This window comes from Rissa tridactyla, chromosome 1 (assembly GCF_028500815.1).
Source record: "Rissa tridactyla isolate bRisTri1 chromosome 1, bRisTri1.patW.cur.20221130, whole genome shotgun sequence".
Classification (NCBI taxonomy): Eukaryota; Metazoa; Chordata; class Aves; order Charadriiformes; family Laridae; genus Rissa; species Rissa tridactyla.
This window is the reverse complement of record NC_071466.1, coordinates 103474493-103495052: the sequence shown is the minus strand read 5'-3', so window position 1 is coordinate 103495052 and position 20560 is coordinate 103474493. Positions and strand designations below refer to the sequence as shown.

Sequence of the window (20560 nt, the reverse complement as noted above, 5' to 3'; positions counted from 1 at the left end):
ACCAGACACCCATACGTTGCGTGGCATGCAGACACAGACAGATATAGTCACTCTACCTGTATTGCTAACATGCATGAAAGACCCTCAAGCATACACATCTCATTCAGCAAATATATATAGGCATGCCTTAGGTCCCAGGCACAAGTGTTTCTGCATGCGTGAATAAATCCCAGGTGCACATAAAAGCAGACTCAGGCTTCAGTCTTATGTTTGCGGGGTCTTGAGATGCAGCGTGGAAGCACGGGCGTGGGTGGGATTCACAAAAAAGAGGGGAGAGGGTTTGTTGGCCACATACACATTGTATTTGCGGGGCTTGCATGTGGAATGTGGTTAGAAGTGAGTATGAACAGTGAATATAAATGTATATCCAACTGAGAATCAAATATTGGCATTTGAAAGCAGCACTAGATATTTCAGTATATAGACTTGGGGATTTGCATAAAGTTCTGGGTGAGAAAGACTTCATGAACAGGGATTGAACATGTTTCCTTCCTTCTGGCAGAGGAGCGTTTTAAGCAGGTAGAGCGTTGGTAGAGCTGCAGGGCGTAGGGGTTTCATGTTGTGGGAAGAGACCAGTGTGGCTTCCATGTGACTGCTGCCACCACTGGCAGGGAGCACCGGGAGGGTGGGAATGGCAGTCCGATGGTGTGTGTGTACGACAGGGATGCCTGGGCATTCTCACCTCCATTGGGCACCACCATCACTTACAAACTCCCTGGATTTCCTCTGGAACTGACCAGGCACCTGCTCAGAACAAGAAATAAGCGTGGGGCAGCCAACACCGTACTGAAAAAAAAAAGCAAGCAACGTAACTCAGGGAGGGCTTGTGCATGGTAAGCACCAACAGGCCGTAAATTAAACCTGTCAGCTGCCTGGCAACTTCTGCCTAAGCACTGGGGGGGGCTGGGAGTTTGGGAATATGTGTAAACACCCCTGCATAGGCAATTCATCCTGATAACTTGTAGCAGTGCACAAAACGGCTCCTAGCACCCACCTGGGCTTTGTTGTGCCTGCAGGGCACAGTACCATGCAGGGAACTACCTAGAACTCACATCTGCTTTAGATGAGGAGGGCCCAGAGCGCTGCTGGTGCTGGCTGTGCTGCAAGGTAGGGTAGAAAGCGCTGGGAGAAGTTTTCAGTTTGTGATACCTGCACCTGGGATGCGTTTCGCCAACTACGCTATTACCCGCCATGCAAGCAGAGCAAAACCCAAATGACCTCACTTGGTGGTGGGGCAGGGCATGGCTGGGGTTCCTAGGTGAGAAGCTGAGGCCTCTCTTGATGGGGCAGGCTTGAGATTTCCTAAAGTTTTTTTTACTCTCAAGATTTGCTTTCCTTCCTACTGCCCCTTGAGCAAGAACACGGTGGCGCTGCTCTCTCCTCCCCTGCCTCCCTTTTTTCTGAGGGCAGACAGGGCCAAGCGACGAGGGCTTCAACACCTTGGGTACAAACTTGGTGTGAGCTCGGCTCTCTTTAAAGCCACCCCATATATTGGTGACTGACATACATGTATGAGGGAAGGGGGTACCCCTGGAGGGATGTGTCTCTCCTCTGGAAGAAATAAATACTGCCCAAACAGACCTGATGTACACCAGGCTCTCCCAACGCCCCTCTTTGGTGGATGCAGGTGGCTGTAGGCTCCCATCACAGCTCCGGCTGGCCGCCGGTGTCAGATGTGCTGCTGACAGAGGGTATCAGTGTCACTGACCTTGATGGGCGCCTGGCAAGTACAACACCAAGGCTGTGCCCCGAGCACCCACTGGCTGGCAAACGTTTGCCCAAAAGCTCCCTCGCCAGCAGCACCCCAGCATCAAGGCCGGCCATCTTCCAGTTGTGCCACGGTCCCTCCAACCCTGCTGCCCCTCGGGTGCCCACACCCATCGTGCTGTGGCTGGGTCCCATCCACCTGCGCTCTGGCCAACAGGCGCAGAGACCCCCCAAGGGCCCTGGAAGGTTCTGGAAGAGCCCAGGGGGTGCCCCACACGTGCGGCCTTGCCCTGCCGCCCGCTGCCGGCGCCGGCCCACCCAGGTGCGTGAGGACGAGGGCCGCTGCCGTGGGCGGCTGGCAGCCAGGCGCACGCCGCCCCCCCCGCGCCGTGTGCGGTCTCGGGTGGTGTGTGTGTGTGTGTGTGTGAGCGGAGGGGGGGGGGGGGGAGCGAGGGGGCGGACTCAGTGGAAATTTCCACTCCCTGCAGCAGCCACAGCCGCCGCGGCGGCGGCGGGAAGGAGGAAGGCGGGCGCAGGCCCTGAGCCGCCGCAGGGTTGGGGTGGGGGGGGGAGGCGGCGCCCGCGGCTCGGCCCGCCCGGCCTGGGCCCGCTCCCCGGCGGCGGGCATCCCCCTACCGCTGCCCTCCTTCCCCCCCCACCCTCTCCCCGGGCCGGGGCGGTGGGGCAGCCCCCAGGCGGGCGGCGGCCCCCCGGCGGGCAGGCGTGTGCGCGGCGGAGGCGGCGCTTGTGGCGGGCAGGGGGCGGCGCGGCCGAGCCTGCGCAGCTGCCGGCGCCCTTTAAGCCGCGCCGTCCGCCCGCCCGCCTGGGTGTCTGTGCAGCCCGGGAGCAGCGCGGGCAGGAGCCGCAGCCAGCACCGCCGGGGACGCACTCTTCTTCCTCCGGTCATTCCCCCCCTCCCCACTTCTCTCCGGCATCGCCGCCCCCTTCTCCCCACCCTCTGCCCCGCCGCATCCCTGCTCTTCCCGCCACAGCCGAGCTCTAAGATGCCCCGCTATGAACTGGCTTTGATCCTGAAAGCCATGCAGAGGGTGAGTGTGGGAGGGGAGACGGGAGGGAGGGAGCCAGGTGGGACCTGACAGACCCCTACCTTCAGCCTTTGGTGCCCCCTCCTCGCTTTCCCCTCGCCGTGTGCTGGCCGCCGCACGCGCCGGCCGGCCCCTTCCCCTGGGGGCGAGCCCTGCCCGCCCTCCCCGCCGCGCCGGGCAGCGGGGTTGCGCAGCGTGCTTCAGGCTCTCCCCCGTGCCTCTCTCTGCCGTCTCTCCCCTTACTCGTTTCTTTTTCTTTTTTTCTTTCTTTCTTTCCCTCCTCTGCTCCTTTGGAGAGTTTGCTTAGTTGCTCCCCTGGAGCCGCAGTCCCCTCCACTCCCCCCCCTCCCCCCCCTCCCCTTCGTTCCGCAGGTAAGCAGATCCCACACTTAGCGAAATAGATGCGTTTTTCCTTCTCTTACCGCCCCCGCCACCCCTTCCCCACCCCTTGCCTGGTGCAAGTGAACTTAGCCCTTTCCTTGCCCCTGTACGTTGGTGCCTCTCTTCCTCTGCAGCACCAGCGCTTTGCATCGCCATGTGCTTCACACTCCACCCCACACCCCCCTCCCCAGCACCTGCTGTGTCTTGGCTGGGTACCTTGCTAGGTCGCAGCAACCACCAGTCTAGGTCCCCTCGCCTCTGGGAGGCCTTGGGGTGAGCCCTGGCAGGGGAAAGCAAGGACTGGCTTTGGCAAGCTTCCTCTCCCTCCCGGGGTGCCAGCTCCCCTGCCTTGCAGGCCCCTCTCTCTACCAGGGAAGTCGCAAGAATATATATTCTTTAATTACTTTTTTCCCCTGCCGTTGCTAGCACCAGTTGAGCTCTGCTGATACGGCTGGCCGTATCACCCACGGGAAGGGTTGCTAGCCGTTGCCGCTGTTTTTGGCGGCGTGATGATAAGCCGTGGCGTGAGTGAGTGAGGTTATATGATGCTCTTTCTATTTTACAAGGGCTTAATCAGTGGGGGGGTGTGCGCGTACTTGTGCGTAAAAATAATAATAAAATAGAAACATCTCTGTGTAGGTGGGACCCTTTATTTGGAAAATAATAGTTGATACTGGCCCTTCTCTAGTACCTTCTATAGCCTTTGTTTATCTGCTACTTTCCAGCTTAATATGCAGTGCTGGTCTTGGAATGTAGCAGCACGTCTGCTAGGCTGTAACCCTTGTGATCTGACCCAGTGTGGACATGCTTGCTCTTGCATTTAACCTTCATTTAAATGATCATGTATATTTGTCATAGACTAGCAGGAAGCTAAATAGCATTGCTGTGTTTCTTTTGTAGTTACGGGAGCATGTTTTCATGTATTACATGTGCCGCATATACTAGTACATTTCCATTCATTTTACATGTACCATCCACATGTCAGGGTTGGCTTTTTTTTTTTTTGACTTGGCTTAACTGCGGAAGCTGTAGTAGACTTCTCAGGTGAGTCCTCTAGTGGAGAAATATGGCAACAGGGAAAAAAATCTGGTGACATTGCTGCACCACCTCACAGAGCAGCATTTGCTCTGACAAAACACACTGCTTCTGGACTTGGGTTGTCAACATGTGATTTTTATTTATTTATTTATTTTTCCCACAACCCTCCCCATCAGTGTATAAGCCATAGGTAAAGTGATGAGATGCTTTTTATGTATACATGCTGTTAATGTGGGAGTTGCATTATGCTGTGCAGGCACTATGAATGCAGAGCAGGACAGAAAGCATAGCAAATCTGACATAACACTGACACACGAATAAATTGACTATTCTGAAAGGATGCCATGGAGTGCTGTCTGGTGGAAAGGGTCTTTGGTTCCTAGGATGTGAGCACAGAGACGCAGGGATAAGCTTTTAGCTGTAAGATGCTTCTAATGAGCATCGATGCACTTTAGATTTAACATCTGCAACCTTTTCCTCTTTGAAGTTTGACTCTCTAGTATATTCTTTCCTAATAGGTGTATCTTAAGGATTTTATTAGCTCTGTGATTATGTTAAAACACTTAAGTTTTGATTCAGGTGCACTGCTGTTTATAACCTACCCTTGTTGTAACTCTAAAATTTAGAGAGTCTGTCTCTAGATGCTGAGTTTTTGTTTGTGTTGACAGTACACCAGACCTGTGTGCTTTTTTTGAGTTCCAGTATCTTGCTGCTGCCTTTCTTTTGTAATGAGAACACTTGAAAAAAATTTCTGTAGTGGTTATATGCTACGTGGTCCTGCTGAATCCTGGCAAAGGGTTTGCTCTAATGACCCCCATAGCGGTGCACAATCTTGACTGTAATAATAAATTAGTCAAAACATGGACATCTGAGTATGGGGCTAATAAAACAGTCTGAAATAATGGAGTGACTACATAACTCCTTCCTGTAGAAGTTGGAGAGATCATATACGGTCCTGAATAAATTATTTTGCTTCTTAACACTAGTGCTTCCTGATGAAGCTGCCCTGGGCAGGTGTTCACTGTCTTGCAGTGTCAGTCCATCTGTGTGGTGGCTGCATGCTCCGGTGCCTGCTTTAGTCTGAGACCTGAGCAAGTGCTGAATCTTCTCTTGTTGTCTGTGGCATCCTTCTCATCTCTGACAGCTCCCCTGCCTTGCCAAGAAAAAAAAAAAAAAAGCGCCCCTGCCGCCTGGCTTTCTTGTGCTTTAAGGCTGTCATTAACTCCTGTGAGCTCCGTGGCAGCTTCAGTGCAAACCTTCTCAAAGCTACAGTCCTGTAGACTTTCACGGCTCTCTTTGAAGGCAAACTTCATGATTCTGTGGGTTTCTCCCCACCCACAATTATTTTTAATAGTTAAGTTGGCATTTTCATAGATCTAGGCAGAATAAATCCCTCAGATTCATTTTCGTTGCTTTAAACTCTGTTACTCCCTAGCACTGCTTGTGATCAAATCAGGGATCCCTCCTCGTTCTTTTCTTGCATGTGGCTTCTGTTGTGAACCATGGACTCGGTTGTGCAGCTGGTCTCCTCCCTCTCCAGCTAGCCTGGACATGGTTACAGGGTGAGCATGACCCCTCAGTCCTGGTTGGTGCTCCCATGTCCCCTTGCTTCCCGGCAGACCTCCTCAGAGCCTCTTCAGCTTTCATTTTGTGTCTTAAAAATGCAACACCCAAGATCTTGGGGGGAGGGAGGGAGTGGATGGGCAAGGGGGAAAACTTTTACTTTCAGACTTTGTCAGCAGTTGTCTGCATGTACTTTTCACAAAAGTTCCTGACTTCCTTCTGAAGTCAAAGCTGAGCAGTCATTCTCTGTCCTGTTTTGTAGGTAATGTATGATCAGGTAATTGACTTGCACTAGAAATACTGTATTTGGAAATTGCCTGTGGACAGAGTCCTTGACCAGCAGAGATCCCAGTCAGTTTCTCTTAGGAAAACAATAATAAAAAACCCCAAAAAAACCGCCAAAATAAACAAAAACCTACTTCTCTGTGGCATCGCCATGTTTGAAGCGTAACCACAGTGAGGGACTTGGACTCGTGTTACCCTTGTGCGTGAGTGTATGGAGGAGATGCTTTGGGAAAAGTAAGGTATGAGGCCAGTGAAATGACTGGAACTTAGGGTGGAAATAATGAATTTTGCCCATGTATGTGGCTTTCTACACTCCAGCATGCAAATAACAAATAGTACGGTGAGCTTGGGGAGTTTGATGTCAGACTTGTTATCAGTAGTGTACAGATGTAGGTAAATGACGTGTTGCCTACACTCAAGAGCCCGAGCCAAAGACTGCAGTTGTGGTGAAGGTAGAGGTGCAAAATGAAGACACAGCTGTTCATGCTCTAAACTTTACTATTCATAGCAAAAGATGAATTCCTGATTATTTCTAATGTTCTCCCAGGAGAGTCATCTTCGGCTTTCAGCGAGAGGGATTATGGCAGAGCAGGACCTTCAGCAGGAAAGGGTAGTGACCCGCTAGTGAGTTAGCAGGAGTTGTGGCTTGCTGGAGAAAGGAGAGCTCTTCAGGGAGGCTTCCTTTTCCTACCCCTCTTGTCCCTCCAAAACTCCCTTGAGAGCCCGGGGAAGGAAGTTGGGGGGAAAGGGAAGGAAGAGCTGGAAATGGCTTCCTATTGCTCTGATGCTGTTTTGCAGACTGACCACAGGGCGGCAATGCGAGACACCCTCCAAGGAAAATTGGCAGCTTGGGGAGCCTAGGACAGACAGAGGAGGTGGCGGTATTCCCATGCTGCTCTTGCTGCTGCTTGACTCTTGCGAGCTGGGACACCTGTCTTCGACAAAAGAGCTTTGTAACTGGAACTGAAGTGAATGGACAGTTTGAAAGTACTTTATATTATTTTACTTAAAATGAGGAAGCACATCAATATTTTATTAGCAGCATACTCTTCTGAAACCTAATTACCTTGTTTCAGCAAATACTCGGACTAGGGGACCATTCCACCCACCTCTGCAATACTGGAGTGAATCTGAGCTCTCAGTTTGACTGGCATGTTTGCACAACATAACTTGCCTTTGGTGTGTTTTTGTTGCCTTTGGAGTGGGTTGCCATGTTTCAAAAATTCCCTGCCTGCTGTGGGGATCACTGGCTGTTTTAGGAAAGCCAAAGTAATGGGCAGCAGTGTTGCTCGACATCTTGACTATTACACTTAATTGCTGTGGAGGCAGCTGCAGCAACTGGGCTTTTGATATCTTAGTTGCTAGGAAGAAGGAGGGGAGAATGAAGAGGGCAGTAAGCAGGCAGATACTGGTTTTATTTTCTTCCCTTTCTGGTGAACCTACCTGTTCTTACATTTGAATTGTACATCTTCCCTGCCTCCCTCCCCTACTTAGCAGGTTAAGATTACGCAAAAGGTTTCCTCTATTTCCTTTGACTTTTTTAGTGTATTGAAACAGGCTGTTCTTCACAGTATTCTGCCTAGCAGGGAAGGACCCTTGTGTTGGGGGTGGTGCTGGAACAAAGACCAAAGAGTTGAAACTAAAAGGCAAGATTAGAAAACTACAAGATCTAGCATTGTCTCTCCTATAGGAGTCAGCCTTTCTTTTTCTGCCTTAAGCGTTTCCATAAGAGTAACACTTTTCAATCTGAAGATTTAGGAGTGGTCCTCTTCCAAGTTTCTGCCAAGTGTGGGATATGTGCCTGGCTTGGGTGTGGGGGGAGGTAGGGGATTATTCTCTTTTACAGAAAAGTTTAAGCTTTTTTCATAGCAGATAGTTGTTAGCTAGGTGGATTTGGTAAAGTTGTCCAAAGCGAGTACTAAGTTGATGGCAAGAGTAAGGGACTCGAAAGCCTCTTGGTTTGCACAGGCTTCTGCAGTGTATCGAGTGATGTGCTTGAGTGAGTGTATGTAATGGGATGCCCTGGTTAACTTGGCCACTCTAGTTCCCTAAGCTGTAGAGCTGCAAGCCTGAGTGCTGAGGCAGGACTGTGGGCAGGCCCTTGTGTCCATGCTGAGACTGGCAGACCTCAGTGGGATTTGGCTATCCCCTCTTCAGTGGCTGGGGATGGCGGCTTAACCTTTAAGATATGACTTCTGCGCTTCGCCCCTGTTACTGACTTAGCAATGTGCTCTTCTCTCTTGACTGTGTATCCCTTCTCATTTGTTCACTGTGTGTACGTATACATGTGTCTGCATCGTGTATATAAAGAGGGAAATGCTTGTACAACTTCAGCATAAGAGCAGATTGTCTATCCTTTGACTGTTGAAAAAAGAAGAAAGGAGAACCTGTTGTGATTAAAATAGCATTATTACTCTCGGTTGGTGTAAAAACCCTCAAAAGTGACCAACTCTTTTAAAGATGTCCATTCTATCACTTAGAATAAGCTGTTAAGTTATTTCAAGTATGAAAGTGTGTATATGTTTGCTTTCTTCTAATACATCGTACATACCATATTTTGTAGTAATGGAAGTTCTTTCTTTCTTCACATGTTCTATCAGGAGCTGATTTCTCCAATTGCCTTGTTCCAGAGCCATAATGCTGGCAATTTCCACCCAAAAATGACTTTGGTGGTTCTTGGTTATTGATCAAGTAACTTTGCCTTTTGTCAGATTCCAGCCAGAGCAGGCTGCTAATTCTTTGAGCCACAGCTGCCCAGACCTCCTGTGCTACAAGTCTGTGGCAATGTAAGAGTTACTTAGGTGGAAGCACTTGATTGATAGAGCTGCATATACCAGCCCCTGTGCTGCTTATCCAAGGGCAGCAGAAACCACTGGGCACCAGGTTGTTCTCTTCAAAACCGCCTGCCCAGTGCACCAGCAGGAATATGTTGGGTGTGCAATCTGTAGAAGAGCTGATTAGAAGGTGAAAGGGGTGAAAAACAAAAGGGAGGACACATGGGCAAAATATAACTAGTTACAGAGAAGTGGGACAGGAAAGATGGGAAGTAAAAGTATGGAAAATAAGGCAAGATCTGTGTAAGTGAAGGACCTGTACTGTGGGAGCACTAGTGCAGATACTGGTGCTGGAAATGAGGTACTGCAGAAATGCATCGCTCCTGATGGGATGAGGGGAGGGAAACAAGCAGGTGGTGTAAAGGAAGGGTCATGAACCCTAGAAATATGAATGTGAGGAACTACATAGGGACTATTTTTCTGCTATTTCTCACATATTTTTTTAATTCTGGTTTGTCCACTTGCAAGCCAGTCTTTGTGCTTGAGTTGTGCAGACATCTAAGGAATAATAATTAAAAGCAAAGGTACATACAGAGCATGGATATGGGAGGGGTAGGGGTTCGGTGGAGTTGAGGTGTGTGTGTTTCAGACTAGTAAAAAAAGAAATCAATGTTTGGTTGCTGTTAATATAGGTAATTACAAAGCTTGATGTAGAATAGCACTACTTGTTTTATATCTAAGATAACTTTATTTAAGCTTTGTTTTAGTGTCTTAAAATCCCTAAGAAGTATCAGAAATCTCACAAGAGCACCTGGGAGAGTACAAAGCTTGGAGGGCCTCAAACTTAAATTCTAGGATTATGTATGGCCTGGAAACTTCTGTCTCACCTTTCAGTAAAACTTATGATGCTTTATGTTCTTGGAAAGATTGTGGGCAGCCATAAATGTGATGGGAACTTGGGGAAGTCCTAAATAAGCTCAACGAGTCTGGTTTTATTTTTTTTCTTACCCCTAGAGATTCTAGGAAGAATTTCTCCCTAGTATTTTGCCCAGTTGCATGGTCACTGACAATTACACTACTCCTTTCTCCTTCCCCAAGTAACTTCTGAAGTCTGTAGTCTCCTAGCCAAGATCCTCTTCAAATGGGGAGAACCAGCACGTTCTTCTAGGGTAGGAGTATGCCAGTTACATCAGTTACTAGTGAATGGTGATAACCACCAACTGGATCACATCTTTATACCTTTCAGTTAAAGAAAAGGGTCATCTTCAGTAGTGGTGGAGATTTTACAACACTTCCTGATGGTGTGCTTCTAATAGAGTGATAAAATTTGTCCTCTATGTCCAGAAAACTTGATTATGTGGTCCCAGATCCTCTATAGAAATCAAGTACATGCATGTTTATTATGCTTTGTTTTACCGATTCTCTTACTGTTGCTTGTAGCGACTAAGAACTTCATCAGACTAACTTCAGTAAATAGTACTTGCCAGCAGTGGTGAAAATGTTTGTGCTTCTGAACTTTAGGTTGCCACAAAAAAGAATTGGAGTCTTCAGGCTGTGTCCCTCTGCAGCTTCCAACTTAGTATGTCAGCTGACGTCTTGACACACTTACCTGGCAGGAAAAATTCTGCCCGATGCTGCGTGATGCCAGAATCTTCTAATTTTTGCCATCTCTTGGAGGAGACACCGTGTCCCACCTCCATTAAAATGGCTTGCTTTCCCTCTTTGCCCTATTGTGCTCTTAGTTACTGTTGACCACGTGCCTTCTCAGTACCCTCCTTCCTCTTCTGCTTCCAGTTCCTGTGTAGAAGGAAGAATGTCATCTGTCTGCAGTTTCAAAGAAAAACATCATTTCCTTGCTGAGGGATGGAGCTGCTTGTCGTGAGAACCTGTCTTTGCACATTTGAGCCTCTGATAGACATCCCCTTGAGTTATGGAAGAGGCAGGAATGGTTCAGTTCATTTGCCAGGGAAGAGTGGCCCAGTTACTCTGTGGTGCTGAGCAGCAGCTGTACTTACCCCTCTCTTCAGAGAACCCAGATAACATCTGTTGCCCATGTAAACATCAGCCTGCTCTTTGAGCTGAGGAGGGAAAAAGGAAGTACTTACCTACATATTTTCTTTAGACTAGCAGCCAGTTTAACTCAAACTGATGAGCTAGTCTTTCTTAAGAACAGAGCAAGATGACTACAGTATGCCTAGGTAGGCACAGAGGAGGTGGTCCTTTCTGGTATCTATTTTGACAAATAAAAAGGAACTTTATACCTCTTCCCTTCTGTTGTTGTCCACTCCCCCTCCCCCCCCCCCAAGCTGTTAGCAATTTTCAGAAGAACATCGAAGCAAATAATCTGCTGTTCCTGACAGAGCGCTGGGGACTGAGTCATGGGGAGAGAAACCATCCAAATGCGAATGCCACAGGCAGTGGCACAAAGTGGCTTGCTGAGGCACTGATGATGATGTGGGTTTCGGGAAATAAGCGACCTTCCTCTTGCTTTGCAATTCGGCAGTACTGTAGCTTCTGTTGTGTTTACAGGGTGCTGAATGAGCACTGCAATAAACTGCATCCTCTTTCTTCTGCTCTTCCCATTGCACCTCCCTGCCCCTTTCCCACCCCCCCCCAGTCAGTGACTTGATAGGTTGTATAGGGATATGCACTTGGTATTGGGGGGAAGAATGATCAAAAACACAACTAAATTGATCTGCCTCTCTAACACTGTCATTCACAGTGCCCTTCAGCTTCAGTTGGCCTTCAGTTCTCTAGTTACTGGTTCTGTAATAGTCCACAGTAGCATTACACTTCTGACTAGCAAATGCAGCGTAGTTCTCTGTTTCTTCTGCTGAACTGCATGCTGTGAGGTTACTTATTTTTCTCGTGTCTCCTTCAGCAGTCCTTTAGAAAAGAATCGAGAAGAATGTATTGCGGAGCAAGCTTCTCTTTCTGATGCAGCAGTAAAATGAAGACCAGAACTGGATCGATTCCTGAAACCCCAGACAAACAAAAATGCATTATGTGTTCATAACAACTCCTTTGAGTGACTGACTTGAACCTTGCACCTCAATTGGACTTTTATGGTAGTGATGATTATAGAGTTGCCTCTGCGGCACCTGTGTTCTCCAAGGCCGGCAGAAGTGTTGATGCGGTACTACTTTGGGGCAGCAGAGCACGTGTGGCAAACAGGTTAGTCAGGTCGCTGCTGGTTCAGGTAACTTGTGAATGTGGTACTCTCTTACTACAGCCTGTTTAGCTGCTGGGAATGCCAGCCCAGGCCTTAACTGAAGTTATTTATTAGATGCTACAGGTCACCTTCTGCCTCCGAGCTTTCCTGCTGCCAACGATGTACCCTGCTTGTCTCAGGTGGGATTCCTGCCCGGCTCCTCTGCCCCATCTCCTGGTTTATGAAGGAGAGTCCTGAAACTGCAGTCATGGATATTTAGGCTCTGTTGAGCAGATGGCAAGGATAGCCCCTGCTTTCTCAAGGGCATGTAATACATAAAGATAAGTTGCTGTGTATCAGTTATTCTATGAAGAACATTTGTGCTGCTTTTTTTTTTTGTGTTCTAGAGTGCTGCAATAAATGGAATGAAGCTCTTTCCTCCTTTTTTTTTTTTTTTTTTTCCTGAGAGATAGGCTACCTCAGCCAACATTGTGTCTACTGTGGAGCAGTGGACAGGTAGGAACTCACTTGTGTGTCCATAGCAGGTAGCCTGCAGTGTGAGCAGGCCAGACAACACACTCAAGGGGTTGAATGTTGTACAGGCCCGCTCAAGGCATGAGACTTTTATTCTTTCTTTTTTTTTTTTTTTTTGGGGAGAGAGATTGTTAATGCTTGCCATGTAGGTGTTGAACCCAGCAATCTAAGTACGTTTCTTTCATGCGAGCTGTTCAGTAGGTAAAAGGTTACTGGTATGAGTTAACATACCCCTGCTTGAAGAAGGTGGGAGTGGAGGAGAAAAACACTGTTTCTAAGAAAGAACCTCAAAACTACTTTGAAGTCTTTGAACAAAGTTCAGTATGTACTTAATTTGGTAACAAATGTTAGCAGTGGATGCTCCGTGTGACCTGGGCATCTGCATCCTCAAATAACCCTTAAAACGTTGGTCATTGGGACTGATTCTTGAACTGCAAGAGAAAAGGGAAGTCAACTGGGAAACTTCCCCATCTACTGAGAAGAGAAGTAGACTGAGCAGAAAACAAATAGTTGCTTTAGGGCTGGCGCAGTTTGATTCTGGCATGTTTGAAGACCCATCTTATTAGAAAAGCACTGTGGAGAAAGTTTTCCTTTAACAATCATACAAATTTCTCCTAAAAATCCCACCCTAAATCTGCTTCACATTATCTAATGTCTCTTCAGGGAATTGCTTGAGACTTTTTTTTTTTTGAAAGGACAGGCTGCCTGTTGGAGAGACATATGCATTGTTTCACCAAAGCTGTAGCCCTCTATCTTCAGACAAGAGGGAAGCACATTGTTTTGTGCCTTTGATATGATCCAGCCAGAAAACAGCCCTAGGGGGGAAAAAAATTCACAGTCCTTGGCAGCAGTGCTGTCTTTCTGTCTCTTTTTTATTCTTTTTGTCAGTGCCACAATGTGTGCTGTTCTAATAACTTGAGATTAAACTCGCATGGGGCGTCTCAAAAGTCCTTCTTAAGACTTGAGGTCATAACTTGCTGAAAGTTCAGAGGGACGAGTCTCATTTTCGTAATGAAAAAAACTTTCAGGGTTATTTTAGAATTAGGTCTAATAAGAAACTGGTACAAGAAGCTACTTTAGTACAGTAATTTAGTGACAGTGCAGCAAATTTGTACCGGCTACTGAAAACTTTCCACCTTCCTGCTCAAGTAAGCTGAACCCTGCAAAATTCAGATGTTGATTACAAAGGTGATGGTTCAGGTCTCTGTAGACTGATAATTTCAAATGCATGGTCTGGCTGTACCTTCCAATGTAAAATGCCCAAGAAACTTCACGTATTGTTTATTTTGATTAGAATGAGCCCAGAGTAGTTTGGCAAGTATCCTAATTGAGAAATGTCACAATTTATTCAAGGGCAGCTGCATCTTCTACTTACACACCTCTCAGAGGGATTGAACATGCTTGTAATAGTCATACTATGAGCTGGGTACCTCTTGTATCAAATAGACCTAGTTTTAACAAATATTTCTGTGATTTATGCATATTACTGTACAGTATAGTTTTGCAAGGTCATTGATTAACCTACAGGGAAGATGTTGGGAGGTGAACTAAAGTTCAAGTCTAACATATTTTAGCAACAGAGCAGGACAACAGAAGAGGGAAAATAATTGTTTATTACTATTTCTTTAGCTTGCCCATTATTCTAATTTTCTGTATAGTAGTAGCTCTTTTCACTGTGTCTCAGTAAAATCTCTTCTTCCCCTTTCCTTAAAATATTTATAGTTTTGGTATAAATGTTATAATGTAGTTTCATTTGAAAATTTAGCTGAATGTAGCACTATTAAAGTGTTACTGAGAAGTGCTTAAAACTAAGAATAGTACATTATACTTGTATCTGATGGCATCATATGATCTGAAGTGTTTATAATTTTGTGTCGGATTAAACTAATAGACTATTTAACTTTCACTGCATTTGCGGGTGGGGATAAATATGAATTCTTCTGTAGAAGAATTTCACATACATCTGTGGATTGAGGCTTATGAGCATGATAAATTTAGCACACTACTGTAATCAGTTCATTTTGTGCCATGTCTCTGTAGTCTCATCATTGGCTATAACTCCAGCAGAATGAATATCTGTATTCTCCTGTGGGTTTGTGGTGGTGGTGGGGAACCCTTGTTATCTTGTTTGATTCTGAACTACTCATGAAAAACAGCTGCTGGTACGAATAATGTGATTGTGAATTTCTCCTTAAGGCTGAAGCTGTGGTTTGGCATAGGCTTTTTCTTAAAAATACATCTGCCTTAATGAGAAATGGACATTCTTACATCAGCACTGTTGCTGCCTTCCGTGATGCACAAAGTAAGGCAGAGGGGGGAGTGTGTGCATTTTCAACCATAACAAAATTTTTTGTTATGGTCTATCTGAGAATTTTTAATGTTTTTATTTACTTTTTTTTAAACAAAATGAATATGCTACAGCAATGCTAAACAGGCAACCACCCAAATACTAGAATGTTATCTGGGTGTTTGTATTAATCATAGATGAATTGATAGGAAAATTTGAGCTTCAGTGTAGTGCCAGAACACTTCTGCAAATTAAGTGGATTGGGGAATGCCTGAAGCCAATACTTATGACTTCTAAGGCTGGTAAACCTTATGGTCAGAACAAAGATCCAATGTTTTTTGTGCCTTTTCTAGTGGGTGGGAAAGAGGAACAGAGCCAGACCCTGTTCCTTACTCTTCCGTAATCATCTTGAATACTAAAGATTTGTGTTCTGATCTTTAGACTAACCTGGTTCTTTGCTTTGATCTTCTTTTCCCTTGCTATGCCCGTTTAGTGTAGGAAGTAGCAGAATCTACATCCAGCATTCTCTAAACCCGTTAAATGATTTTGGGTGGGTATAGGTAAGTGATGCCTCTCAGGGCATTAAATAGGAGATAGGAGCATCCTACCTCCATGGCAGAGGTAGGAGCCACTGAGCAGCTCTTCGGTGCCCCTTCCTTTCCCACCTGTCCAGCTCCCTTCCAGCAAGTCTTTTTATTATCCCCTTCCCTCCACTTTGAGCGCTTCAATCCTGCTTGCCTAAATGAGTGCCTGTTTCCTGATGTGCTTTGGTAGAATTGAGTGTGACGGGGGGTTTGGGAACAGAATGACAGGATATGCTTTGCCTCAAAACCTTCAGCCTCTGATGTTAACATGATCCTCTTCATGCTTGGATGCAAGTGAATGGTGCAGGGAACAGCACTTCCTGGCATCCTAGTAACATTGCTACCAAAGTCCATCCAGTTCTCCCTCCTGTGCCTAGAGTGCTCCCAAAAAATCCTGAAACCGTGCAGGTATGGGTATCAAAAGGCACATGGCAGACAGAATTACCCTAGAGCTTGATGTCCAGCATAGTTTTGCTTTTGTAACTTGGTTGAATGGGAATTTTTCTTCACTTAGATTACATGGGAGATGTATGAAGAGCTTTCAGAGTAAAATGTAACCTTGTGATCATCTGTACCCCAGACAGGTGCAAGCTTGTCTAAAACCTGCAGAATAACATGGTTCTCCAGCTGGTCTTAAATTTATGTTGTTTCTAAACAGTGTTGTGACTTCACTTTGATTTTTAGCTCTAGCAGTCAGCTGGTGTCTCAAGTGCATGCATGTGACGTCAGGATCTATCAAGATTTGTGGGGTGCAGTGCTAAAGCAATAGAGGAAATGACTAGCCAGGTTAACACTCCTTAGTGGTTGCTTTCCCCTACCACCCCTAAGATTGCTTGAAAAAGGAAGGCCTGTTTAGTGGCTTGAGAAGTAGAGTTGTGAGAGACTAAAGAAAAATAAAATGTATTTCTGTTCCTTGCCTTGTTCTGGGGAATCTGGGTCGTTTAATACTCTAGGATTGCTGCGTCTCTTAAGGTACTTGAAAGTCGACTTTAATGTTTACAGTAGGCATTACTACTTAGTTGTACAAATATTTAATTATGTGTATTATGGATTGCATAAATAAAGCAGGATATATAAGGGGGACAAAAATCTGTGGTGTTCAGTCATTGTTTTGCTAGACTTCAAATTTTTTCTCATTACTTCATGAAATCCTTCTCTAATTCAATCTTTGTCTTTTGTCTTTGCTGCCTTGCAGGGTTGGTACAGTAGGCCTCACTAAACTTAGCTGCAACTAAGAATTTCTCCTACATCAACTGAGTTAAGGCTGATGCTCTTGTGGAATGTGGATTAAAAGTGCGTGCTAAGTTCCAAATTTCCATTTGAGAAGCGGAGAAAGTAAATGTACCACAACCACCAGCATCAGGACAGCAAACCAAGGGACAAAGAATTTGATCCACAGTGTTGATATATGTTAACTGGTTCACGTGTTGCTTAAAAGACGTTTGCTGGGGGGCGAGAAGTGGACGTCAGCTGTGCGAAGTCATTTTGTTTACAAAAATGAGGGCTTCTTTGGAAACAGCAGACATTGCCATTGTGGCGCTGTACTTCGTGCTTGTAATGTGCATAGGTTTCTTTGCCATGTGGAAATACAATCGGAGCACCGTAAGTGGCTACTTTTTGGCAGGGCGTTCTATGACCTGGGTAGCTATTGGTGCATCTTTATTTGTGAGCAATATTGGAAGTGAACATTTCATTGGGCTCGCAGGATCTGGAGCGGCGAGTGGATTTGCAGTAGGTGCATGGGAATTCAACGCCTTAATGCTTTTGCAGCTTTTAGGATGGGTCTTCGTCCCAGTCTACATCCGGTCGGGAGTATACACCATGCCTGAATACTTGTCCAAGCGTTTTGGAGGGCATAGAATTCAAATATATTTTGCAGCATTGTCTCTAATTCTTTATATCTTCACCAAACTCTCAGTTGACTTGTATTCAGGGGCACTTTTTATTCAAGAATCGCTAGGTTGGAACCTCTATTTGTCAGTTATCCTCCTTATTGGAATGACTGCACTGTTGACTGTGACTGGAGGTCTTGTGGCTGTCATCTACACAGACACCCTTCAAGCTCTGCTTATGATTATTGGTGCCCTCACACTTATGATCATAAGTATTACGGAGGTTGGTGGGTTTGAAGAAGTTAAAAGAAGGTACATGTTAGCGTCACCAAATATTACGTCTATCTTGTTAACCTACAACATTTCCAATACCAATTCCTGCAATGTCGACCCAAAGCCTGATGCTCTTAAAATGTTGCGCGAGCCAACAGATGAAGATATTCCCTGGCCTGGATTTCTGTTGGGACAGACCCCAGCTTCTGTTTGGTACTGGTGTGCCGATCAAGTCATAGTTCAGAGAGTTTTAGCTGCAAAAAACATTGCTCATGCCAAAGGATCCACTCTGATGGCAGGCTTCTTAAAGTTGCTGCCGATGTTTATTATAGTTGTCCCAGGGATGATTTCACGAATACTGTTTGCAGATGATATCGCCTGCATTAATCCAGAACACTGTTTTCAAGTCTGCGGGAGCAGAGCTGGATGCTCTAACATTGCCTACCCACGTTTGGTGATGAAACTTGTGCCGGTTGGTCTGCGGGGACTGATGATGGCCGTGATGATCGCTGCACTGATGAGTGACTTGGACTCGATATTCAACAGTGCCAGCACCATATTCACACTTGATGTCTACAAGCTCATTCGGAAGAGCGCGACGTCTAGAGAACTGATGATTGTAGGAAGAGTCTTTGTTGCGTTCATGGTAGTTATAAGCATTGCCTGGGTCCCGATAATTGTAGAAATGCAAGGTGGTCAGATGTACCTTTATATTCAAGAGGTAGCAGACTATTTGACCCCACCAGTGGCTGCTCTGTTTCTTATGGGGATCTTTTGGAAGCGTTGCAATGAGCAGGGGGCTTTCTATGGTGGAATGGCCGGGTTTGTTCTTGGAGCAATACGATTGATACTGGCGTTTATCTATCGTGCTCCGGAGTGTAACCAGCCGGATACTAGGCCAAGCTTTATCAAAAACATCCATTACATGTATGTTGCAACAGCTCTGTTCTGGATCACTGGGATTGTGACCTTTGTAGTAAGCCTCCTCACGCCTCCGCCTACGAAGGAGCAGGTTCGGACGACCACTTTCTGGGCCGTGAAAAACAGGAACATCAAAGAGAACACCGCAAAAGGGGAGCTGTACAAAGTGCAAGAAAAGAGCATCCTCAAGTGCAATGAAAACACTAACCATATCATTCCAAATGGCAAATCCGAAGAAAATATTAAAAATATTAAGCCGGAGGATATCAATCTTCTGGTTACTTGCAGAGATGACAGCAACCCGGTGATTTCTGTGAGTCACTCTGAAGTTGAGACACCAGTTGATTGTTATTCAAACGGACAAGCTGCTTTGATGGGGGAGAAAAAGCACGAGGAAGAGACTGATGATAGAGAGAGACATTTGAAATTCATAGATTGGTTCTGTGGCTTTAAAAGTAAAAACATGAACAAGAGAGCTGTTCGGGAGATCGAGGAAGAGACTGTTTGTTTACAAATGCTGGAAGAGACTCCAAAAGTTAAACTATTACTAAATACTGGACTGGTCTGTGTCTGTTCGCTTGGAATATTCATGTTTGTCTATTTCTCTTTGTGAGTGAATAGTGAACTTTTAAGGGTATGGCTAAACATACAGAAGTTGGTACAGGTCTCTGGAGATTTTGTTTGTTTAGTGCTTTTTTTTTTTTGTTCTTTGCAAATAACACAACTGCAACCCAGGCATTGTTTACGCTATAATTGTAAGATCAACTCAACTTTAGCCTATTTAGAGACCATTTGAGACATGTTGTCCTATCTCTGCTGAAGGCAGAAGTGTCATGTGGTGTCTCTCTTTTTTCACTTTTGTCCGTTTTTTTTTTTTCCATTTTCAGTACTAACCTTTTATTTTTCCATGTATACATGTATAAATATACCAAAGGCAGGCAGGTGGCTGTGTTTGAAGTCAGGCAGTAACAGAGCTCAGTCAGCATTAAGGTGAAGATAACCGAGTAATCATTTATCGATGTGTAAAATCTAAATGATTAAAGCTGTGTTGAAAGGTTGTTTTTTGTTTTTTTTTTTTGAATGTAGGGCTGTGATGCACATTGCTGTGTAGCCATTCTTTGTAACAGCTGTATTACCTTGGCCAAATTAGCACTCTCTAATTTTGCTCACGCTTCTAGTTTTTTTCGGTTTCTCATTTCTCTTATGGCAACAACAGGAATATATTTTGTCTCGTAGCGCTTAAAACATGATAGCTGTTAGTAGCTTTATGTCTTTTTTTTCTCTGTAAGAAAGTTTTTGTTTTTTTGATTTTTATCCACTGTAAATTCCATTACTGAAAAGTTGCTGTATTTAAAAAAAAAAAAAAAAAAAGGGAAAAAAACCCACACCACCAAACCCTGGAGATGACAAACTGGCAATGGAGGAGAAGGGGGGGAAAAAAAGGAAATACTCCTTATTTGTGTTTTGTAGTATATTGAAATAGAAGAGTATATATGTTATGTTCACCCTCTTCAGTCTCCAAACCTTGAGGACATAATTAGGATTAGCCTCTTTTTAGATAAAAATATGTACGTAGGCTCTACCACATGGGAAAGAGACGTGTGAGACTTTGCATGTCTTCAGTTTGGTAAGTGCACTGAAAAATAACTCTTCTCCTCTGCTGTATACATCTAGAAGGAAATACTTTGCAGCCCCACCATTGCTGTGTAGCAAGCCTGTAAGGGGAGAAAAACAAGTGGGAAGACAAGAGGGAAGGGGGAGTGGGGGAAAGAGGTGGAAGTGGTCCTTATTTTTCAGAGTCCTTTTGCCTTGTGTCTTTTCCCACTTCCCCTTTCACCCTGTCAGACTTTTTTTTTTTTTTTTTAAGGAATGACTCCCGAGGGATTCTGTGTCAGGAGATAAGGAGCGTGTGCAGTTGTAATCTGTGTCGGCAATTGAGGTCTGCCCTTAAGATCCTTCAGGAAAAAAAAGTGAAACTTTTCCCAGGTGATCACAGATGATCAGTAGGTCTTGAGATGCTGAGGTTCTTTTCTCCCAAGGGATGGATGCCTGAGGCAGGGATGAACAGTTTCCAGGTGTGGAGGACATGTCTGTGCAGCAGGTTGGTGGGAGCTTGGCAGACTGAAAGGTTGCAGAGCTCGCTTCCACGTCCCCCTTGGTAAAGCAGGAGAACATGTTGCCATC

General features: G+C 45.6%; 2 protein-coding genes and 1 long non-coding RNA gene across 6 annotated transcripts in view; 2 read left to right on the top strand and 1 right to left on the bottom strand.

Annotated features, from left to right (window-relative positions):
- Nucleotides 1–120: 120 nt before the first annotated feature.
- Nucleotides 121–3568, bottom strand: LOC128904851 (uncharacterized). 3 transcript variants are annotated; one of them, XR_008464651.1, is made up of 3 exons: nucleotides 3351–3568; nucleotides 1582–1681; nucleotides 121–786 (listed from the first exon to the last, which is right to left on the bottom strand). It is a non-coding gene; the product is annotated as an uncharacterized LOC128904851 (long non-coding RNA). The 3 variants fall into 3 exon arrangements; XR_008464649.1 differs by having other exon boundaries at nucleotides 1582–1678; XR_008464650.1 differs by lacking the exon at nucleotides 3351–3568 and adding an exon at nucleotides 2816–2943 and having other exon boundaries at nucleotides 1582–1678.
- On the top strand, nucleotides 2618–19823 carry SLC5A3 (solute carrier family 5 member 3). Of its 2 annotated transcripts, XM_054189677.1 has the most exons (3): nucleotides 2629–2756; nucleotides 11676–11968; nucleotides 16546–19823. In XM_054189677.1, exon 3 carries the CDS (start codon nucleotides 16848–16850, stop codon nucleotides 18987–18989), a length of 2142 nt encoding a protein of 713 aa, XP_054045652.1. In that variant the 5' UTR covers nucleotides 2629–2756; nucleotides 11676–11968; nucleotides 16546–16847; the 3' UTR covers nucleotides 18990–19823. The 2 variants fall into 2 exon arrangements, with proteins under 2 accessions (XP_054045663.1, XP_054045652.1); XM_054189688.1 differs by lacking the exon at nucleotides 11676–11968 and having other exon boundaries at nucleotides 2618–2756.
- MRPS6 (mitochondrial ribosomal protein S6) overlaps nucleotides 2623–20560 on the top strand; it is a 46196-nt gene continuing 28258 nt past the window's right edge. The window contains exon 1 of the mRNA XM_054189703.1: nucleotides 2623–2756. Within this exon, the coding sequence (XP_054045678.1) occupies nucleotides 2712–2756 (45 nt within the window). The 5' untranslated portion in view covers nucleotides 2623–2711. The remainder of the gene's footprint in view (nucleotides 2757–20560) is intronic.

Coding starts and splice junctions, on each gene's coding strand:
- SLC5A3 (XM_054189688.1), top strand. CDS start 16,848: ATGAGGGCTTCTTTGGAAACAGCAGACATTGCCATTGTGGCGCTGTAC.